The sequence below is a fragment of the Lepidochelys kempii genome, chromosome 12 (genome assembly GCF_965140285.1).
Source record: "Lepidochelys kempii isolate rLepKem1 chromosome 12, rLepKem1.hap1, whole genome shotgun sequence".
Classification (NCBI taxonomy): Eukaryota; Metazoa; Chordata; order Testudines; family Cheloniidae; genus Lepidochelys; species Lepidochelys kempii.
This window is the reverse complement of record NC_136391.1, coordinates 34,668,433-34,692,411: the sequence shown is the minus strand read 5'-3', so window position 1 is coordinate 34,692,411 and position 23,979 is coordinate 34,668,433. Positions and strand designations below refer to the sequence as shown.

At 41.8% G+C, this 23,979-nt stretch overlaps 1 protein-coding gene across 1 annotated transcript in view; it reads right to left on the bottom strand.

Moving 5' to 3' along the window:
* CDH13 (cadherin 13) overlaps positions 1–23,979 on the bottom strand; it is a 786,172-nt gene that overhangs the window by 220,337 nt on the left and 541,856 nt on the right. The window contains exon 7 of the mRNA XM_073308069.1: positions 14,679–14,857. Coding sequence (XP_073164170.1) covers positions 14,679–14,857 — 179 coding nt within the window. The remainder of the gene's footprint in view (positions 1–14,678; positions 14,858–23,979) is intronic.

Below are 23,979 nucleotides of genomic sequence, written 5' to 3'. Positions count from 1 at the left end.
ATGTCCACTGCTATCTCATCACGAGAATCAGACAGATCTTCACAGATCTTCACCATTACAAAAGATTGTGAATAAAATTTATAGAATTTAGAATAGAATAGAATATATAGAACTCTATATATAGAATTTATAATATTGTTCCCTGATATAAGTGCATTTGTTCTTTCTTCTGAAGTGGGCAGGTGAGTAATCAGGGCAAATGCCAAAGTGATTTTCACCCAGTAAACAAAAGGATTTCAAAGTCTTGCTTCCCTTTTCAGGCTTTTACCGGCATTGAGAATAGGAAAGAACTCTCACATTTTTTTCAGCTGAAATTCTCCTTGCAGTACAGCAAGTGACTGAACTAAACAGGTAGACAACCGTTACAATTCTCTAACCACCACTTTTCAGCATTTTCAGGGAGACCCATTAACTTTAAGTTCTTAATATTAGTGCTTGGAAGGACTGAAGGGCACTCTGTGCCAACTGTTTCTAGTTACATGCCAATCGAAGGCTAAATTGGTCTCCCTGAAGCACAGAGAACTCTTCAACCTTCTCCCTAGGTGCATGGGAGCCTCAATGATGTAATTAAGAGCATGTAGATGGCCAGACTTCCTATTCCTTTCCTTTCAACGCATCTTGGACTCTATACAGTGCAATAAGAGATACCTCATCTTGCCCAGCCCAAGAAACATGTCTGGGAACAGGAATCTCTGCAGAGGAAGGAGTGGGATCAATCCTACTCTCAGATCATAGGCTGCATTGGGGCTGATGCACAGAGGCCTACTCTATCCTAGCAGTCAAAATAGCCCATGTGGCTGAATTCCCCATATCTGAGGAAGGAGACGTGTGGATCTTGTGGAATCTTCCTTTCTTTTGCCCATCCAACCCCCCCCTCAGGCGAAGCCCTGAGCGGGTCAGCATACATGCAGGGGGTGCAAGCTCCTGTTGTAATAACTGGATCTGCAAATTCATCCTAATTTGAGTTCAGCTGTAAGAAGTGAATGGAAGTTCATAACGTGTCACAATAACCTACAACAACAAATGCTGGTGGGAAGAGTTACAGAAGGAAGACAGAAAGACTGAATTAATCCAAACCAAAAGGCTTACTGATATAAATCAAGGACTGTGTTGAGGTCATACTTGGTAAACAGAAAAGAATGTATGACTGAAAGTCAATGGACTAAACTTGGTGTGTTGGAAATTAGGCCGAATGGGTGGACAAAGTAATAAGAGGATGGACTATTCCTCCTATCACCCCATTTTGGGGTCCTTAAAAAAAGAGACTTGAAGGGGAGTGTGTGCTGACTGAGGGATTCCTGAAGGACGGGGGGAAGGCCTTCAGTCCCCCATTTTGCTCCAGGGACTTTGTCCTCCACTTGTGAACCTTGAGAGTCATTACATCATTGTGACACCCAGACCTCAGCATAAGAAGGGGGTTCCTGGCCATCACTGCCACACCAGTGGAGACTGCAGCTGGAGATATGTGAGACTGACTGTATCTTCCCTTCTCTTGTGTGTTCCTTTCCACACTATTTTTCCTCCTGTCCTCTGTTTCTCTCTGCTTTTCATCTTATCCTGAGGTCAACTATACCACATGGCACCAACATGGCAGATGAGATGGCCCATCCAGCTCTTCCCAGCCTGAGAGAGACTGGTAAGGGAGATGGCTCAGACCAGCCAGATGATGTCCTAGCCTGGGAAAGCAAGCCAGAACCCAGAGCAACAGCTGCAGTGGCCAACCTGCCAGCTGACAGCATACATATGTGACTGTTCTGCTGCCCAGAATTGTGAGAACATCAACAAAAGCTTATATTTCCCCTACCGTTAGTATCCTGTCTCTTCACCCCCTGGTGTCTGTCTGTCTGTCTGTCAAAAAAGCAGGGGAAGTAACCATCACATTTTGGAAACTAACCCTTTCCTTCTGGGCATACAAACCCCACACCAGTAAGGAAAGGGTTATAAGCAGCTGCTCTGGGCCCATGCAGCCCAACCCAACCACCAAAAGAAGAAAAAGCCAGCTCAGTAGGGCAGCAGACAGTGAAGATGAATGGACCTACCTTCTGAACTCCTGGGAAGGAGATCAGCAAGAGCACTAGCCAGGATGATGGACCTGGTGCCTTACATCCATCTCTCGCTTTTAGATAACAGATATCTAGTAGATATCAAATATTGGGAACAGAGCTGGCCAAACATTTTTGGCCTAACTTTTTTTGTGTGTGTGTGAAAAATGCCGATTCAATGTCACCTAAACATTCACCTGAATTCATGTCCGTTTTGCTGAAGTGTGAAAATGGACAAAAATATGAACAAAAAACCAGAAAGCTTTGTTTTGATATTTTCTACGTGAAATGTTTGTTTTTCCACTTTAAATGACTTTGAGTTTCAATATTTTCTTTAGTTTTATTTGGAAAAAACAATAAAACTAATGTTTGAAAATGGGCCGAATCTAAAGTTCTAATTTAGATACTGATGAAATTAAATATTTCATTTGACCCAAAATATTTCTCTTCACTTTTTGATTTGTCAAAAATTTGGAGAAAAAACCCTTTGACCCAAATTTTTTTAATTGCCAGCAAATCCATTATTCACGCAGCTCTAATAGGAATCTTTCCAATATTCAGCTGGACCCAGGGTTGCTAGAACATATTTTATTGTGGGGGTGCTGATAGCCATTGAAACAAACTGTAATTCCTGGATATGATGGAAACCACTTCAAGCCTGGGGTATGTGGAAGCACCCCAGCATCTCTTGTTCCAGCACCTCTGGCTGGACTTGCCTAAATGATTCTGCTTCATACTTGGTGTCTACATCCTTCAAATACTTTGTATATAGCTATTATCTTCCCCTCCCCTTTCATGTAACCCCGTAGTTATCATGTAGCCAAGAAATATATATATGTTTTAGTAGTCTTTTGAAATACTAGTGTGGGGAAGGAGAGGAAGCATTTTCTAAGGTTTTGAAGCCCAGGGTGGGGAGTCAGGAGATCTGGATTATATTCCTAGCTCTCTCAACAAATTTCCTGTGTGGCCTTTGGTAAAATCACTTAAACCCAGATTCTCAAAGGTATTTAGGCATCTAACTCCAATGGGCGTTAGACCTTTGAGGTCTAGGCCTTAATCTCTCTGTGCCTCATTTCCCCCTTTGTAAATTGACACTTAACTACCTTAGAAGTGGGCTGTTCTGAGTTTAGTGATGGCATATTTAAGCACATACTTAAAGTTAAGCACATGCTTAAATGCTTTCCTGAACTGGTCTCTATATAAAGCAATACAAAGAAAAAAAAAAGCTGTCAATACTTTGTGTACCAAGTCTGTTTGCCATTGTGTTTCTGATAAGAAAATGTGTAAGCCCATACTCATATTGCCAAAGAAACTTTTCCCAGAGGGGTAGAAAAGTAAAGGGGATGGGTCAAAATATAAGGGGTATCATACCATAAGGGGAATAATAAGGGTTCCCATTGCAGAAATTCTTCATGGAAAAAAAAAACTAATTTGTATGACCATAAACTGGCAAACCTCTTCCAAATCTTTTATGTTATAGTCATCCTTTTTAGTTTCACATACTCCAACAGGTAGCTTAATAGTCATTCTGTACATATATTTAAAAAGACTGACATTAATAGGAAGTAAATTTTCTATTCCATTAAAATCTTTGATGGCTGAACAATATAACACACCAGGAGCATCATAAATGGCTGTTCTATCTCAAGGACACTCACTGTTTCTGGATACAGAATACAATATCAAAATCACAAAGCATAATAAATTGCTGAATGGATTCCTTTAAAAGCAACAACAACAACATGTAAGATCATTACAGATGAGCAAAATGCTACAGGTGAGCACAGATATTAGCTTCCTTTTTTAAATTAAAAAGTTCATCTACATCAATGCTAGAGCCAGATACTAGACTGCGATAAGCCTGCATCTGGCTGCTCCAATGGAGCTATGAACCAACATGACTGGTCACTAGGAACTTTTATTAGGAGAATCCTTGGATGGCATAGAGCTGTCTTATTGATTTCTACCAATCACCTCTTGACTGCTGGTATGGGGGCAGGACCATGAAACATGTAGTGGATGTTTGTCATCCTGCCAGTCCCATGCACCCACTGGCAACTGGTGTAAATGTACATCAGGGACAGGACCAGTGGTTTATTAGTCCCAGTGTCTGTAAAGAAGAAAGTACTCCTCTGTACTCTCATTCCTAACACCACACACTCGTTTGCAACTAAACATTTGGCCCCTACAGCCTGATTCTCCATTGCCTTGAATTTTCTGTCGTTGTTTACCCCTCCCAAATCAGTCTCTCAGACAGAAGGTAACATTTTATACCCACTTCATATTCAATTTGCATAAAGGCAAATGACTGCACAAGCATTCAAGGCAATGGCGAGTCAGGCTCTTAATAGTCCACCTACCTTGCGTATTCCACTGAATATCACTGAGTTCCTGTAAAACAAACAAAGACACTCCACTAGCTGCAGAATAGCTGGACTTTTTGAGGATGGAGACTAGTACTGGAGAACTCTCAAAAGCCAAGAGTTTAATGGCATTCACGAGACCATTTCCTTCTCTCTCTCTCTCTACAATTTATTATGATGTTGAAATAAATCTCTCCTGGGGCCAATTGACTGCTTGTCTGCCATCTCTTCCTAACTCTCAGACAGACATTCCAGGGGCAAGGAAAGAAATCTGTTTTCCCCTTCCCTCATTTCTCTGGGTCTCTGACATGCCAGGAAGAAGAAAGTACTTATGTGTCTATCCTAGACCTCAGTATGTTCTTCCATGCTACTTCACTGACTCTTTCCATTTCTCTAATGCACAAGTTTCATCTTCTATACACAGCAGAAACTAAGAGACGAAGACCCTGAGCAAGTGATATGGCACCGAACATCATCTTAAAAGGATTCCAGCTTCTCCAGTGGCCCATGTCTTTGGTGTAGTTTCAAATTTTCCCAGCAGCACAGTGAGTTCATTTTTCAAAAAGAACAGGAGGACTTGTGGCACCTTAGAGACTAATGAATTTATTTGACCATAAGCTTTCGTGAGCTACAGCTCGCTTCATCGGACGCAGACTAACATGGCTGCTACTCTGAAACCCTTCATTTTTCAAGCCACCTGTCCTGGTGTGCTGTATAAGTGGCTATTAACGTGCTTACTAGCATGGGATGGGTCTGGCTTGTTGGGCACCACTTGCCGCAGATAGTTTGCAACCTCTCTGGACATGATGCTTGTCTAAATAAAGCAAGTTTCTCTGCCACTGATGTATTGCTGAAAGATAAAAACCCAGTTATCTGCAAGGCGCTGACAGAGAGCTACTCTAAGCATGATAGCAGCTGTCTGTATATTCTGAATAAATGCTGATAGCTGAAATGTATTCTCTTTTGGGGCTACAGTTACTTTATTAAAAACAAAATACAAGAAATATTAGCTCTGTGCCAATGTAAACATTAAAAGCCCTCTGTGAAAAATGGCTCTCTTGAATCAATAAATAAGGTGTTTATAATAATCCCACCAAAATTTTCAGTGGCAGATTCATAGAATAAGCCAGGTGTCTGGCTGCTAAATCCAGTTGCACCCTCTGCTAGTGCATAGAGTCCAGTGGCTAGTTCTGTTACACCAGCAAGCAATAGGATTGAGAAGCCACAAAGGGCATTGTATTAATTTCAGTGGAATAATGGGCCCAAAAAGTCAAAGGAGTTAACATGATCCTGTCACTGCACAACATTAAACAGCCAAGCAGGGTGCGGGGTTTGGTATCCGGAAGCCTCAGTTTGCTTGGTTTCATGGCAAACATACTAAAGAAGGAACATTTATTGGTTGGGGTATACACGGGGAAAGGCATCAAAACAAGGCATGAAGCACTTGAGTGATTATATAGGACAAACAATCAAAACCTATCAACGTCCCTTTTGAGAGAGAGGATATCATTTAGAGTCTTATTTTGTTGAACAGCCTCTCTTGGTGGGGGAAGGAGATCACTCGCTGCAGGTGCCACTCAGTGATTGGGCAGGGCATGTAAGGTTCTTTTTTTTCCTGGCTCCCCCTGTTGACAGCTGCTCTGGTCCCATGGTGGTCTGTCTCTTCTGTGATTCAGCCCTCTAGCCAGTCATATATTAATGTCCATCCCTTCTGGGCTACAGAAAGAATCCAGCAGTTGGTAAGTCCTCTCGGTAAAGTCAGGGGCTCCTGGGTCTCTATCTTTTTAGATTGACAGATAATGCAGTGTTTTTATTTAAAAAAATGGAGCTTAGGAAATGAGATCCAGCTGTAATATTTACTATCTTGCAAACAAAATAAAGGGAGGGTGGGACTTTCAAGCTGTAGATAAGATAAAATGATACAATCATTCTAATTCAGAGCTGAATCTAATTCAAGTTATAGTTTTCCCTAAAATTATTGTAAATATGAATATTCTAGAGTGTAATACAAAGTTCAAGTGTGAAATACATTTGCTGAAACCAGTAATTTTTTTCATTAAAAATGAGAGCATGCTGTCAGTTCAACATTTAGAACGAGAAAGTAAGAAGTGTATGGACTGCTTAAAGATGCATATTGCCAAAAAAGAAAGAGAAGAGTACAGAGGGTAGTGTCCACTTGAAAATGTGGTCAGTAAAATAAAGCAAAAGCTTTGTATTATGTACTGTTGCCCTTTAGAATGGCAAAGTATTATCAACGGATGATTTAATGATTCACGGTCAGAAAAAGAGCTGGCTGAATATTTCAAAAGTCATGCATGCCAACATTTGTCCAAATGGTTAGTCCTTCCAAGCATGCTTACACATCTTGGTACTGTAGAATATGCAAGAACATTTGGTTTGCATGACTTCTTAGGTAATAGCTTCTCTGAGTATGAATATCCACCAACTCATGCATAAGCAAGAGTATTCACTAGTTAGCCATCATTCATCCTTCTCTTGTTTCAGATGTTTCAGTCATGCAATCAGTAAGAAGAAACAATACTAGATGACATGGCGATTGACCCCACTTCACAAAAAGTCAAACTGAATAGCAACACAGTGGGCTGGAGTCACCCCGTATTTATGCAACCTGAAGGCATAAATTCTTTAGCTCACAGGTAGCAGGTACAGAATGAGGGACCAGGGTGCCGGGATACACAGCAGATGCAACCTCAGTGTCACTGGAGGAGTGGGCAGTACTAGGTCAGCACAGTTGACAATGTGGGGGGCACTTGTTGGAAATATGTAGTGGCTAGCCAGGGTGCCCTGGAGGTGAATTTCCAGAGTACAAGAAACTTAACTTTGCTGAACTTGGTCCAGTGTCATATATCTGCATTGATTTTCTTTACAGATGACTCCTTTAAATATATAGTGTAATATAACAGAACATAATACCTATCTCTAAAAAGGAGAACAAAGAGGACCCAGGGAATATTAGACCAGTCAGCTTAACTTTGATACCTGGACAGATACTGGAACAAATTATTATACAAGCAATTTGTAAGCTCCTGAAAGATAATAACGTTATAAGGAATAGCCAGCATGGATTAGTCAAAAACAAATCATGCCAAACCAATCTAATTTCCTTCTTTTGACAGGGTTACTGGCTTAGTGGATGCTGGGGGGAGGGGTGCTAGATGTGCTGTATCTTTTGATATACTCCTACATGACATTCTCATAAGAAAACTAGGGAAATGTGGTCTAGATGAAATTACTAAACAGTGGGCGCAAAACTGGTTGAAAGACCGCACTCAAAGAGTAGTTGTCAATTGTTGGCTGTCAAATTGGGAGGGTCTATCTCGCAGGTGCTGCAAGAGTCAGTCCTCTGTCTGGTTCTATTAAATATTTTCATTAATGACTTGGATAATGGAGTGGAGAGTACACTTATAAAATCTGCAGATAATACCAAGCTGGGTGGGGATGCAAACACTTTGGGAGGACAGGATTTAAATTCAAAACAACCTTGACAAATCAGAGAATTGGTCCGAAATCAACAAGATGAAATTCAATATAAATAAGTGCTAAGTGCTACACACACGAAGGAAAAAAAATCAAGTGTGCAACTACAAAACGGAAAATAAATGATTAGATGGTAGTACTGCTGAAGGGGATCTGGAGGGTATAGAGGATCAGAAATTTAATATGAGTCAACAATCAGATGCAGTTGCAAAAAAACCTAATATTCTGGGGTGTATTAACAGGAGTGTCATATGTAAGACATAAAAAGAAAAGGAGTACTTGTGGCACCTTAGAGACTAACCAATTTATTTGAGCATGAGCTTTCGTGAGCTACAGCTAACTTCAGTAATTGTCCTGCTCCAGTCAGCACTGGTGAGGTCTCAGATGGAGTTCTGTATCCAGTTCTGGGTGCCACATTTTAAGAAAGATATGGACAAAATTGGAGTCCAGAGGACAGCACAAAAATGATAAAAGGTTTAGAAAACCTGACCTATGAGCAAAGGCTAAAACATCTGGGTACATTAAGTCTTGAGAAAAGATAGCAGTCTTCAAATATGTTTAAGGGCTCTTATAAAGAGTATGGGGATCAATTGTACTCCATGTCTCCTGAAGGTAGGACAAGAAGTAATAGGCTTAATCTGCAGCCAGGGAGATTTAGGTTAGATATTAGGGAAAACTTTCTAACTATATGGGTAGCTAAGTTCTGGAATAAGAATAAACTTCCTAGGGAGATGGCAGAATCCCCATTGTTGGAGGTTTTTAAGAACAGCTTGGACAAACACCTGTCAGGGATATTCTCAGTTAACTTGGTCCTACCTTAGCACAAGACCTGGATTTGATGACCTCTCAAGGTCCCTCCCAGCCCTACATTTTTATGATTCTATATACTACAGCATTTTGTAGATATTTCAAACTATTTTAACTATATTGCAAATTAAATGCAGCAGTTCCTAGGAGGAACAAAAAGCAAATTATTTATTCATCAAACCATATTAGGAGTAGAGTGAACAGCATTTTACTTGGATAGAGGTAGCACTAGCTTCTATATACCCCTCAATTCAGACAAGAACTGATATTTTCCTCCACAAAGCTGATTCTGTAACACTTGCAAAAGAGCACAGTGGGTAATGGATAAAAATTATTAGTGCTCTATCAAAGAGGTTTAAGAGAACTTGATTCTATGAAAGTACAGCTGCCTTTTCTAGTATTCACATAAGAAGCATTATTTCTTGCTCACTGCAGGCAAGTGTCACTTTGAAATGGATTTTTTGTCCCCTAAAATACAAAACTGCAGACCATTTACACAACATCAGATTATTTTTTTAGGTGAAATTCTGCTATGTTCTATTTAGACTGCACACTTTGGTACAGGGCATCTTTCTGCTCTGAATCTATGAATCAAAATGTCTTCTCCAGTGGATGTTTGGAGGTATAATTTGCCCCCTTATGCTCTTCAATCTTCATCTCTGGCACATTCAAGGATGCTCCAGTCCCACGAGAAAAAAATGAACATAAATCTTCAAAAATATGTCCTTACATGCCTTCTTAAAATGAAAATGGATCTTCTTCCATAAATTATTAGAGTTTGCTGCAAACTCTGAGGAACATGCACTTTTGGAAACAATTTGGAAACTCAAAAATACATAAATAATATAAATGTTGATAGATTTAGGGCATAATCATTTTTGAAATTGCTGAACACTTCCTCTGAGTTGCTAAGCACCTTCAACTCCCATCCCCAAAAGTGAATGGGAGTTTAAAGTGCTCAGCTGTTTGCCAGATTGGACCTTTCAGCTTACTATATATGCCTTATTGTCATTTTCCCTGTAAACTGAAGAAAATAACCTTTTCTATCATTATTTTTTGCACGTGGCCATGTGTTACAGAAACAGGTCCAAGCTGAAACTTTGGGTCCTAATCTGCTTTGAACTTTGCAGTTAGAATTTCACTGCAGTTCACATTACAGATGAGTGAATCACAGGGGGTTTTTTCAGCTCAGTGGTCAAACCAAATAATCTGAAAACATTTTTTTAGTGCCACCCAGAAATGGAAAATTATTTTTTCTCATCATTAAAAAAAATGCTTTAAACTCATCATTTTTTTCTACCTGAGACAAAACATTGTGTTTCATTTTTGAGAGCTTATCTCTGGTTTTTAAATAAATCTACCTACATTTCTAACCGAAACCTCATTTAAAAATGAAAAGTTAAAATGTTTCATTTAAAAAATGTCAGAAGGAAAGGTTTTGACTTTTTTTAAAAATCCTTTGTGGGAGAGGCTGGGGACATGAATCTATTGGCGGAATTTGACATGAATTCACAAATAGATTTGGCTGAGCTGAAACTGCGTTTTTTGGCAAATAAACTATTTCTCAAAAATAAATCCCCAGCTCTAGTACATATCCAGGCCTGAACTTAGTGGCGGGGGTGTTATACTGCTATATTCTAACTCCCCCTAATACAAAACAGAAAAAAATTATCTGACAAACAGTATTTAGGCAAACTAGGCAGGAGCCCAGTCCAACTCACACTGAAGTCAATGGGAAAAACTCCCATCAACTACTACAGGAGTTTGATCTGGCCCTAAATTCTGGCATATGATACTGTTTAATACTACAATATTTAGTTACTATTGTGTCATATTTTCAATATTTTCTGAAGATTGAGGCTATCATAGATGTAGACTTCCTCTCTATCCGGGGGGGTACTCAACTCCCCCACTACCCCCCAGACCCGCCAGCACTCCACCTCTTCCTCCAAGCCCGCACCCTGCCTCTTCCCTCCCCCATTCCACACCTTCCCTCAAGCTCCATCTCCCCTCCCTCTTCCCACCCCCACTCCACCCTGCCCCGCCTCATCTCACTCTCTCCCCTGAGCGCACCCCATCCCCACCTACTCCCTGCCTCCCAGTGCATTCTGCATGCCATGGAACAGTTATGGGGAGGCGGTGGGGGGAGGGGAAGCTTGGCTGCTGGCGGGTGCTAAGCACACGCTAATTTTTGTTCCACAGGTGCTCAGCCCTGAAGCACCCACGGAGTCAGCACCTTTGTAGCCAGCCTGGTGTTCTAAAAGCAGACAGGTAGTGCAGGAAAACTCGGCTCACAGTGGCTTCAGATCTCCTTTCCCCCCAGGTAGCGGAAGAAGGGAACACTGTGGCTACTGCACACTTGACAACGATAATGTGACTGAACAAATTCTTCCTGATAACTGATCCCAGAATTGCTCATCTTCAGAAGAGGACACTTAATGTTCCTTCTCACCTACCTTTGTTCACACTCTAATATAAGGGCAGGTTTTCCAGTTGTAAGGTATTTAAAGGCAGTCCAAGGAATCAAGATTCTGAAGGTTCTTAGGAATTTATCTTAACTGGTCTTCATTTAGAGGCAAGTGTGGTTAGCCATAAAAACTGCTCAATTGCGTGGGAGGAGCAGATGGTAGGTTGAGGCTCACAAAAAGCAAGTTACATATATATTTTTTTAGTCAAATAAATGTCCCTTTAAATATTTCTTTTACTTCCTAGAGAGTTACCAAATATATGTGGGCGGAGGGGGGGGGGGTTGGTCTTAATCTCATTAAAAACAATAACCTCAACATTTGTCTTTCCATTCGGAACAACCAGTCCTTCACCTGGGTGTGTTTACTCATGTGTAAAGTCTGAGCTACCTAGCTCTGATGATTTTGGTTGGTTGGGGGTTAGTACCTAGATCTTGAATTTCTGCATAGAAACGACTCCCTGAGCTGTCTCAGAGCAGCTCTTCTTAAAATATAAAAGCATGAAGAAATAATATGGGTTGCTGCTTATGTTCAAAAGGGAAATCAAAAACTGCCAGATGCCTTGTACCTCTCCATCTCAATACTCCCTCTTGGGCAATATTTGCAGCTTCCCTATGATACACAAACATGAAAGAAACTAAACTTGAAATAAAAAAGTAGCAATTTACATTCTGTCAATTTAGCTCAAGTCAAGGGGAAGGCTTCACATAAGCATCTGCAGCTACTGAATGACTAAAATGAATAAAAGAGCTAGAAAACATGGACTAACTTTGATTATCACTTTAACACAGTTGCTTTAAAAGCATTTATATCAACTTCCAGTGCATTCACATTTGAATAATAAGAGCCAGATTTTTTTGGCAGTTTAGCCTACCTGGTATGTTTCACCTTAAACATAGCCACAGTTTCCTCAGTTGGTTCCCTTGTTATTCAGTGAACGTACACAGAATAATTAAGGATAATACCCGCTTGATTGGCAATTGTTTTTGTGTTTCAAGAGAAAATATACAGTAATAAAAAAGGACTGGTAAATAAGACCGATTGGGCTGACTGCAACTAGGGCTCACATGAAACTGCTGTAATTTTGGTGGTCAGAAACAGCTGGCTCAATTTGTCTGGTTTCATGGTTCACCTGAAACTTGGAGGCTGTGCAAGCTTGGACACTGTGTGTCAGTTTCAACAAGAAACTTCCCTGTAGGACTTCCTTCTGTACATTCTGGGGTTATCTTCTGAGACTACATCATATAGTCACTTGCAAACCCTGCCTCTCAGCACCCATAATCTTTGGAGAGGGGCTGGCTCAATTTCCTCTCCCTCAAATCATGAGTGCGGGGATCTTTGACCCATTCTTCACAACTAAAGTGACCTGATGTCCCAATTTTATAGGGGCAGTCCCAATATTCAGGGCTTTGTCTTATATAGGCACCTATTATACCCCCCTGCCTTCCACCCAGTCCCGATTTTTCACACTCAATATCTGGTCACCCTATTCACAGCTAGCACCACATAGGGGCAGCAAATAGGACTGCTTCCTGCCCATCCCTCTCCAGCATCCTGGAAGACTTCCTAGGAGAGAAATGCATGTGTATGCCTCATTATTAAGCAGCAGTGGAACTGAGATATGCTACTCCAGTCTCATCCTGGGCCTCTGCTAATCCCCCAGTCTGGAGCCTGAGACACCCTAAAATAGTATTGTGATGAGAGATAGGAGTTCCTTTTACTGTGACTTGACATTATAGAAGGGGAAGAGTTGGCATAACCATGCCCACTTATAATTATTTGTATTATGATAGTGCCTAAAGGCCACCAGCACTCAGGATGGGGACCCCACTGTGTTAGGTGCTGTATAAATACATAGGAAGATAGTACCTCTCCTGAACCTAATTTTCCAGGGCTATTACAAGCCTTTGCCTATGAATGGATTGCAGTCAGGCTCCAAAGTTCCTCTGATGAAGTGAATCCAGGCTCAGGGGAGGCAGCGGGCCTACTTATTGGTCCCTAGAAGATGCTGGATAGGAGCAGCAGAACTGCTGGATGACTACAAAAGTGCCAGGTGGCATGATGGGTAAGTGGGCTAGTTTACTGCCAGGAAGACTCTGGAAGGAAAGGCGAGATTGCAGGCCACTGTGTCACCCCAAAAGACACATGAAGGCAAGTCACTGGGGGTCAGAGCCTGCGAGAGAGGGAGAGCCTGGTATGGTAGAAATGGAAGGGACCTGGGTTAGCCCGTATTCTCAGCTAAAAGTTAATTATAGAACACATTTGAACCCAGATAACACTGGGTTTCAGTGCTAAAGGTTTGCACAGTTCCAATTATAGCTGTATAATGCTTTCAACACAAGCAGTAGCAACAAAAACCACTTTTGCAATTTTGGCGAGATTAAATGATGCCACCCTACTTTCCACACAAAAGTATCAAATCAGCAGTTAATAGGAAATCCTGGGGAGATCAAGTCTTGCTTTCAGCACACACTGTGCAGTAGCAATAACAGTTCAATCTCAGACAGATTTCTTGTATGTAAATAGCATCATTATTTCATGTATTACCACTGACCTTTGGCGCATACTAGGCAAGGTAGGGTTGTTCATCACCTTCCATTGATTTTTCAATTTCCAGTAAATTGGTTTTATCTTGAGGTTGTTTACGTATTAGGAATAAAAAATGCAGAGCCTGACTTCAGAAAACAATAACAAGGTTTTGAACTGGAGACCCTGTGGTTAAAAAGGAAACTTTTGCAAATATTAGCATTTGCTTCTGCGGGACAGAGGATTCTACTCTCAGCAATACCAGAAAAAAGGGTTGTCAGTGGAGTTGCTCCAGGTGATGTAGCTGCCAGAAAAATCTGGACTTTCACAATGTTAAACGTCAGTTACACATTCCAAATATATATATATATATAATTGCTGAATTGCTCTCCTTTACCAACAAATGTAGAGACAGTCTGGCTCTTTAAAATTCCTTCTGGCTTGCAGGAAGGGACTGGTTTTTGTTTTTTGATTATAAGAACTAAGCATTACTCAATTAACTTTGTCCCCACAGGCCAGGAAACTCCCTTTAAGACCAGTGGGTATTTAAAGAGCCAGACTAACACCCAGCACAATTTCATAAAAGGTCAGATAGGAAATCATGTCTGCCTTTTGTTCCAAACCAGCAGACAACTGCTGTTTCAAGTTCTAAAAGTTTATTCATTCCAGTGATTTTATGTCCAGTGTTATGCAATGAAAAATTCCTCCGAATCCAATGCCAAATGCATTGTCTATCAACCCTGTGGTACCAGATTCACAAATGATGGGCATGGTATACAAACTCTGACACCAACGTCAAATGGAAAGCTCTACAATACAGTGCTTCATTGAGCAAATTTCAACATCTGAACATTTCTGAGCCTCTGTTCATGTAACATAAAAATACTATCAACAAGTATGCTCAGCTGCTATGTTGAAGAGGCCCACATGGATGGAAGGACAGTATATATATTTACATAGATAAATTATTCACTTACCTCACGGTCCAACAATGCAGGTGATACCACTGTGACAATGTCTCCTTTCTCTGGATCAATGAAGAACATATTTGGAGATGGTTTGTCAGGAGTCTGCTTAAGGATATTATACCTCAAAAGAGCATTGTCTGTACCAGGGTCATCAGCATCAAAGGCCATCATGCGCATCACAGTGCTTCCTAAAGAGAAGGTGGACAAACAATATAACGTGGTTACCAGTGTAGACTATGTGACAAGAATGCATAAAGCTCCTCTGGTTCCATGTGTGAGCATCACTAAGCTGTAATCCAGCGTCAGCTCAGGAAAACCAATAAAGAATTTCACCTGCTATTTAGTCTGTCAGTTTACTTCTCCTCGGGCTACTGATTTCTAGGTTGGTAACAACAGGCACATGTGTCTACCCTGCAGCAGACAAGTGTATCTAAACCAAACATGGCATCTTCCCCAGGTGGCTTTCATGGGTGGTGGGACGGGGCAGAGTGGCCCCAGACTGGTACCGCAGGGGTTAACCCTTCCCTCCTAGCAGAGGAAGCCATGCCCCTGAGGCTCTGCTGGGCATGCTTCAACTGGAGAGCCCGTATAAAAGCCTGCAGAGCTGCTCAGTCTGGGCTGACTGCAGGAGGGGAAGGAGGTATACCACCAGCTCCTGAAGAGGGACAGCCTGCGCACCAGGATCCAGAGGCCAGCCAAGCCAGGGCGCACCCTGATGCCCAGACGGAGTTTGTCACTGGAGAGGAACAGCCCGGAGGACCCCCCAAAGCGGAGAACCCAGTGTTTATGGTAGGAAGTGATCCGGGGAACTTTAGAGGCAAATGGCATTAGAGCCGCACAGAAACTCGGCATGTTATGGGCAGATCCCCACCGAGCTGATGGCAAGGGGAGCTTGCCACTACCAGGGCCCTGGATTAGGACCCAGTGGAGAGGATGGGCCCGGGTCCCCATACCACTCCCCAGCACCACACCGTGTGAATCCTATGGAATCTGGCCGCTAGGCCATGCTACCCTGTCTGAGAGGGGGATTTTATGGATGTTGGCCATTGGGCCACACTGCCCTGACACTTGGGGAGAGTTACATGGATGCCAGTCACTAGGCCACACTACCCCACTTGCGAAGGGGATTGTACGGACTCTGGCCATTAGGCTGCACTGCTCCAATGCGGGGAGTGATTTATATGGACCCTTGCCATTGGGCCACACTGCCCTGACACTTGGGGCAAGTAACCTGGACTCTGGCCACTAGGCCGCACTAACCTGACCAAGGGGCGATTGGGTGGAAGGAGGCCATTAAGCCACAACTGGCTGCGCACAGAGAGGCGGACACGTGAATTTAGGAGTGGCGAGGTTCTGACACCCCACCCTGCCCCTGCCACAAAGGGCCAGTACGGTGTCAGGCCCACCACAGGTGGTCACACCCACATGCTTGCATATAATCACTTTTTCATTTTCACACCATGAAAATAAAGAAATTAGAGTCTAGGATGTCTTCCAGCTAATAACAGATGAAAGAAAAAATAGGAAAATAAAAAATGCAATACTTAAATGAGAGAAGGGTTTCAAAACTCTTTAGTACTCAGGCTTCTGAGCTTTGAGTTGATCAGAACTATTTGTTAATTTGACATGGATTTGCTGAATAATCCCCCTCACTCCAATTTTTTACATTGCAGTTGTTAGGGCACTATCCTGAACTATTCTGGGGTGAGCCTTTCTCAGTCTCTCCTTTTGAAGCTGTTCTGCTGCTGTTCACAATGATTCCAAATTCAAAACCCTACTCCAAACCAGGCGGAGGGGGGACTTGAACCCCGGTGTCTCAGATCCCTAGTGAGTGGTCTATCCTCTGAACTAAAGGGGCCACCACCTCTTCCTGGTGTTCTGGAAATGGTCTTTCCTCTGGTTTTTAATAAAAACAAGCAGTTCAAAATACCTCGAATAGAACAAAATATTTTATTTTGGATCAAACTAAATGTCCGACCCAAAACTTATTTTTTGTTTCCTTTTTTTGGTTTTACCAAGTAAACTGGAAAGTTTTCATTTTGAGTCAATCCAAAAATGACATGTTTTCTTTCAATATTTTGGTTCAGCCAACAAATGGAAAAAAATCATTTTTTGCACAGCTGTAGACAAGATACCATATAGTGATGTTCTGCAAATCATGTTCTCACTAGTGGACCAATGACTGGAGAGGCCTAGTCTCAGAACTCTTTCTCAGTCCCATTGCTCCTTAATGATGAGGTATGCACATGCATCTCCCTCTCAAGAAGAGTCTTCCAGGATGCTGGAGAGTGATGGGCAGAAAGTTGTCCTATTTGTTGCCCTTGTGTGGATGCCAGTTGTGAAGAACCGGCCAGTGGTGTCCCACTGATGAGTTGAGAGAGGGGAAATTATGTCAGCCCCTCTCCAAAGATAATGGGTGCTGAGGGGCAAGCTTTGCAAGTGACTGTATGATGTAGCCTCAGAAGATACCCTCAGAATGTACAGAACAGTGTCCTCCTTTCCCAAAAAATTCCCCAGTTCCTAATATAAATAAATAAATCCCTCCTCCCATCACCATTGTCTCATCCATGCATTGAAACTCTGTAGGTCTGCCTGTCTAATTGGTCCTGTACATGGAAGGAGAAGCATTACGGAGAATGTTACCATTGAGGTTCTGGACTTTAATCTCTTACCTAGCAGCCTCAATTTGGCCTCCAGGACCAATCTCCTGCCTTTCTCTATGTCACTGGTACCCACATGTACCACCAATACTAGTCCCTTCCCAATACTGCACACAAGTCTACTTAGATGTCTCAAGAGGCCTGCAATCTTTGCATGCATGCAGCAGGTAATTCACCCTGTGGCTCTCCCAGTCATCGCAAACCCAACCACTAATAATCAGATCCCCCTATTACATTTTGCAATACTGGGAAACATAGCAAGGCGTCAAGGGGTAACTTTCTTCTCTCAGAGCTGTCTGACCTTTAATCACTGGTGCACGAAACCAACATGCTGTCAGATCTGTTATATTTCTCAAGGGGGGGTAATTGCCTGAAGTGGCAATGAAGCAAAACCTTGGAGAACTTATTTTCAAGGTCACTACAACAAAAGGCTCTGTTCTGTGCTCTGAGAAATACAACAAAAGAGAAGCAGGAGAAAAAAGCACATTTGACCAAGAGAGTTGTACTGTTTGTTTCACGGTGTGCTGTAATGTTACATCCACCCATAAATGCAGTAGCCTTTGTACTTTCTGTTTGATTTCTAAGGGCTTGTCAACATGGGGAGCTATTCTGGAATAGCTATTCCTGATTAACTCCGTGTGTGGAACTCTTAGAATGGAATAAAATTGCCTTATTCTGAATTAGATTAATCCATTTGGGATGTGAATTAAGCTGATTTAGAATAAGAGCATCCACAGAAGGAGTTAATCAGGAATAGTTAATCTGCTTTGAATTCACACCTGACCCTAGTCTGGATTCGTTTTCATGGGTGGAATCAAGGCTTGCTCAACATGGAGGTTTAGTGCACAGCAAGCCAGGGTGTACATCTAAAGCTCACAAGCCTGCTGCATGCTTACTGGCTGCATGGACCCTGCTACTGCACACTAAAAGTTTGTAGCGTGCTTTGACCTACTGCTGTTTCAAACAGCAGCACATCAATGCAAACTGAGCAACTTTTGGATTGCGGTAGCAGAATCCAAACGGTTACTTAGCGCATGGCAGGCTAATGAGCTGTACCTTCACACCCTAGCTTGATGTGCATTAAGTCTCCAGGTAGTCAAGCCCTCATCGAATCATAGAAATGTAAGGCTGGAAGGGTCCTCAAGATTTTCAGTCAGAGTGGCATGAAACTCGTGTGATACTAAGGGCTTGTCTATATTACCCGCTGGATCGACAGGCAGCGATTGATCCAGCGGGGGTCGATTTATTGTGTATAGTCTAGATGCGATAAATTGACCACCGAGTAATCTCCCATTGACTCCGGTACTCCACCAGGGAGAGAGGCATAGGTGGAGTCGATGGGAGAGCGTCAGCCGTCGACTTACCGCAGTGAAGACACCATGGTAAGTAGATCTAAGTACGTCAACTTCACGTAGCTGAAGTTGCGTAACTTAGATCGATTTCCCCTCCCCACCCCAGTGTAGACCAGGCCCTAGGAGCGATGGTACTCTAACCCTTTTTGTGAACATTGCTATTTGCTATGCATGATCTTGAAAGGCATGGACAGAAACAATATATTGTGAAGTAATTTCCACTGTACAAAAGTTACTAGTTCCATATGGTAGCATTTGGCAGTCACTCTGTATAGGTGTGGATGCTTAATATAGGTGGAGAAGCAGGTCCATTTTTTTCTGCCTTCGCTATTTCTAAGGTGTCCATGCCACATAAGGCACAAGTAACTCTACGTCTATGAGTCTCTATAACCAAAGAGAAAATAAACGTAAACGGATGAGGTTTTCTGAGGTTCAGTAATATCTCATACTACTTATGTCATTACAAATCATCAGTGCCTGAACATTGTTGTGATATCTGTCACTTGTTCATACACATATACACACAGAGAAAAGCAACTCTTTAGATCCAAGATCCCCTAGCACCCTCTGTCAGAAGAGCTGTGGAATCCCACTGCACAAAGAGAAGAGTAGCTCTTCCAATGGGACCAATCTGAGTGTGAGAAAGGCTTGTCTAGCCTAACTAAAAATGGCCTGTGTTCAAATATATACCAAAACTAACATGAAAGCTCATTGCTGCACATTTCACACATGCACACTAACAGCACAGTAGTAGCTAGTATATATTCAAAGCCATTTTAAAAAATGAAATCTAAATGTTTTACAAAAATAGCAGGCAAGTGGTTGCATTTCCTTCCTCAAACAACACAGCTGCTTTAAATTAAGAGTTAAACACAGTCACTGTTATATATTTGTGCTTTATAATAAGTTAAAGATTGGACCCCAGTCAAAAAGAGCAAATTCAGATCTGCATTTCCTAGAGATGCAAAGATGTGAAGATCAATGGTTCTGGTTTGGGCACACGTACTGCTGCTAGTATTTCAAGAGGATCTATAGCGTAGACTTCAGTGCCAACAAGTTTAATTTAAGATACATACATCTTTGGCATTACTCCTTCATCATAAAGTTTTATTCTTCATAAAAGATTCATTTCCCCAGACTCATAAACTGACTTCTTCTAATTCAGTGTCATTTTATAAAAACTTCCATTCCTGGTATCAATCAAATGCAGCTGGCTTCCAACCCACAAAACAGCTTGCAACATTATCATGTTAAACAATATATATTAACGTATCAAGCTGAGGAACAAATGTCTGCAAAATTAGCAACTTTACAGTTCTGCCCATGATTTGGAGATATTCACTTTAGGCTCTCTTCCTTAGCAAAGGTATAGGAGCTGCCATGCTATATTTCAATGTTTGTTACACCTTCTGGGCAGTTTTGTTATTGTTATAATCACTGGAAACCTCTACTTGCACCTCCCAAAGTTGCTCATTGATTAAATATATATTTCACCAGCCAATTCATTGCTCCAAAGGCTATAGCTACCAATCTGCTGATTGTTGATTTGGCCTACAATTTGCTTTAGAAATATTAGTGAATATCTTCCCTGAGGCACCAGAAAGCAAAACACAACGCTTGCACAATCTTGTCGCAAGTGGAACAGGTGGTTTCTTGGGAAAAGCTCCTTGGCATTTTGTAATTTACCTTTCAATAACCTTTCTTTCTTTGTCAGATGCCAAGAGAGTATCTGATACATTTGAGCTGACAGAGAACTATTAAAACAGAATTATTTTAGGTTCAACTACCAGATGGGTTGAGGGTCTTTTGCTTCATTACCTGTCATCTCCATTCGCTGTTACCTTGGGGGTCATTATTATACATCTTGCCCTAATCTATATATGCAGTTACGGTATTTTATCATGCATTAGTTAAGGTTACCGTTAAGTAGTGCAGTCAAGTGAATGCTTTATACTGCATAATGAAATTTAAAAAAGGCTTCCTGAGTGATATAGGCTTCAAAACATGAATTGCGCAATATCTTATTAAGGTGTTATTTACGAGTTCTTATTGCAAAATGTATGGAGATGGGTTAAAGTGTAAAGTATTACTTTTAAGGAATTATGGTTTTACAGTGAAGGCACCGGATCAGAAGGTTGTAGAAATGAAAGCTTTTCCCAGCTGTCACAGACTTCCTGTAAAAACCAAATCACGTAGGGCCACAGCTTCAAAAATGGTTTCTAACTTTGGGCACCCTATTTTAGGAATCTAGGACCTGCTTTCAGAGGAATGGAGGCCAAATGGAGTTGCAGCACTACAAAAAAACAAATAAATAAAAATCAGGCCCAAGATGTCTCAAAAGGGCACCAAAAATGCTGAGACACCCAAAATAAGAGCTCACTTTTGCAAATCTGGTCCTGACTCCCCCTTGTTCCCAGGTTTCCCCAGTCTGTAAAATAGGAATTGTATCAGTAATACATGTCACTAGGTTTCAGAGTAACAGCCGTGTTAGTCTGTATTCGCAAAAAGAAAAGGAGTACTTGTGGCACCTTAGAGACTAACCAATTTATTTGAGCATGAGCTTTCATGAGCTACAGCTCACTTCATCGGATGCATACCGTGGACACTGCAGCAGACTTTATATACACACAGAGAATATGAAACAATACCTCCTCCCACCCCACTGTCCTGCTGGTAATAGCTTATCTAAAGTGATCATCAAGTTGGGCCATTTCCAGCACAAATCCAGGTTTTCTCGCCCTCCACCCCCCCACACAAATTCACTCTCCTGCTGGTGATAGCCCATCCAAAGTGACAACTCTCCACACAATGTGCATGACAATCAAGTTGGGCCATTTCCTGTCATGTCACTAGCTTAATTCATAATATAAGGAATGTTACAATATTATTAACACATCACAAAAATCGACTAGAAATGTATTACTCTGCAAAATATTTCTGTGTAAATGTTGTTTTGGCATTTTCCTTCCTTGCTGTTTATTACCTCTGAGGACATTTTGTATGGAATCAGGGAGCTAACCTGGGCCTTTTAACCACAGCATGTATTAGGATATGATGCAGAATTTGAAAGCCCAAGTAAGCTCTCCCAGGCACGTGAAGCAGGCAGACAAAATTCCTCCTACAGCCCAGGGGGAGCGTGTGTGCTGCATCATACTTTGAATTCTCATCACTGTATGCTAAGGGAAATGAAGCAATATCTGGACTTAGAGCTGACTGGCCTTACACAATACAGGGCCAGGTTCTCTTTTACACTAAGGTCCATTTGCATTGCTCTGACACTATCAAAGGGCCTTAAAGTGAATGTAAATTACATGCATTCCCATTTAAGGCCCCTTTGTGCTACCACAGTGGCATAAAGGGGCCTTAGTGTAAATGAGAACCTGGCCCACAATCCTTTGCTGATTTTGAGCCTCATCCTGCAAACACTTAAACATGTAAGCAGCTAATGAGATTACCCATGCAAGTGTAACCACACATCTCCTGGGGGTGGTGTTCTGTCCCATGTAGTGGCACTGAGACCACGTAGAGAGAGAAATAAAAGGAGCCTGCTCTACAGCCTCAGCTAACAGGAAGTTGGCTTTTAGCTCATGCAGTAGAGGCTCATGCACTAAGCTCCAGAGGTCCCCGGTTCGATCCTGCCCACCAACGACCGGGGTCTGTCGGCATTACACAAGCACAGTTTCATATGTGCTGCCTTTGCAGCATCTTTATTTGCTACTGCTTAAAATAGTCCTGAATGTTCATGTTCCTTGGCATGTGTTGCCCTGTAGGTTCTTGTGTGGGGTAGTGAAGAGAAGTATATTTTAGTAATTAAAGACTGGATAGGTGTTGAACCGCTTGCTGACAGTGAAAACGGCTTCTTTTCACATGCTTTAGCCTGTTACTTATAAATTAAGATAGGCGTCTCTCTGTATCTAGGACAGAAAACTTCCAAGAATTAGGGCTATTTCAAGAGAAAGCTAGAACAAAGAAGAGAAGGAGATAGGAGGATAAAAGAGAAAATCCAAAGAGTGACAAACATCTCATCTCTTCGACATTGGTGAGGCCTCATCTGGAGTACTGTGTCCAGTTTTGGGCCCCACACTTCAAGAAGGATGTGGATAAATTGGAGAGAGTCCAGCGAAGGGCAACAAAAATGATTAGGGGACTGGAACACATGAGTTATGAGGAGAGGCTGAGGGAGCTGGGATTGTTTAGCCTGCAGAAGAGAAGAATGAGGGGGGATTTGATAGCTGCTTTCAGCTACCTGAAAGGGGGTTCCAAAGAGGATGGCTCTAGACTGTTCTCAATGGTAGCAGATGACAGAACGAGGAGTAATGGTCTCAAGTTGCAGTGGGGGAGGTTTAGATTGGATATTAGGAAAAACTTTTTCACTAAGAGGGTGGTGAAACACTGGAATGCGTTACCTAGGGAGGTGGTAGAATCTCCTTCCTTAGAGGTTTTTAAGGTCAGGCTTGACAAAGCCCTGGCTGGGATGATTTAACTGGGAATTGGTCCTGCTACGAGCAGGGGGTTGGACTAGATGACCTTCTGGGGTCCCTTCCAACCCTGATATTCTATGATTCTATGATTCTACACTTTATCGCTATAGAAATAAAGCAACTCTCAGAAAACAGAACAGAGAAGGGTACTCTGCTGCCTGCTAAACTCATCATAACTAATTACATGTTTGACTGTCAATCTGTACTTTAAAGAAAACAAGCCCCAGGGAAGCAAAACAAATGTAAGAAGAAAGGTCTATTACGTCTCCAATCAACTACATTTGAATTGCAACTGCAACTATTAACTTATGGCTCTTGTTAAACTCGGAGGCATTACTCAATAGAGGAGAGGTTTAGTGAGAATTAATAAGTTCAGGCTTTTAGCATATTTTATATTTTTGTAGGCCAATCATTTCTAGCCCTTGCTTTATGTTGTCTATTTAAATAGTGGGCAAACACAGGACATTTTAAAATTCAGAGTGTGTTGTCTCCACAGTGCTAAGCAGCACACTGGATCTGACCACAAAACACAGCCAGTCAAAATGGCTAGATGAAGTGGTGAAGGTTCATTAGTGGGGTATGCTATAAAACCATGGCTCTTGGTCTGTGTGGGATTAGTGACAAAAGTAGATGATGATAAACATGAAGTGAATCCTGGCCGCACTGAAGTCAATGGGAGTTTTGCCATTGCCATGGAACATAATCAAGGATGGATGCTTTCGCATCACAGGATATTCAAGCTACTCTAATTTCGTTCAAAGAAATAAATGAGTGGCTGCTTTGTGCATGCAGAGTGAAATTCTCTGTGCAGAGGACC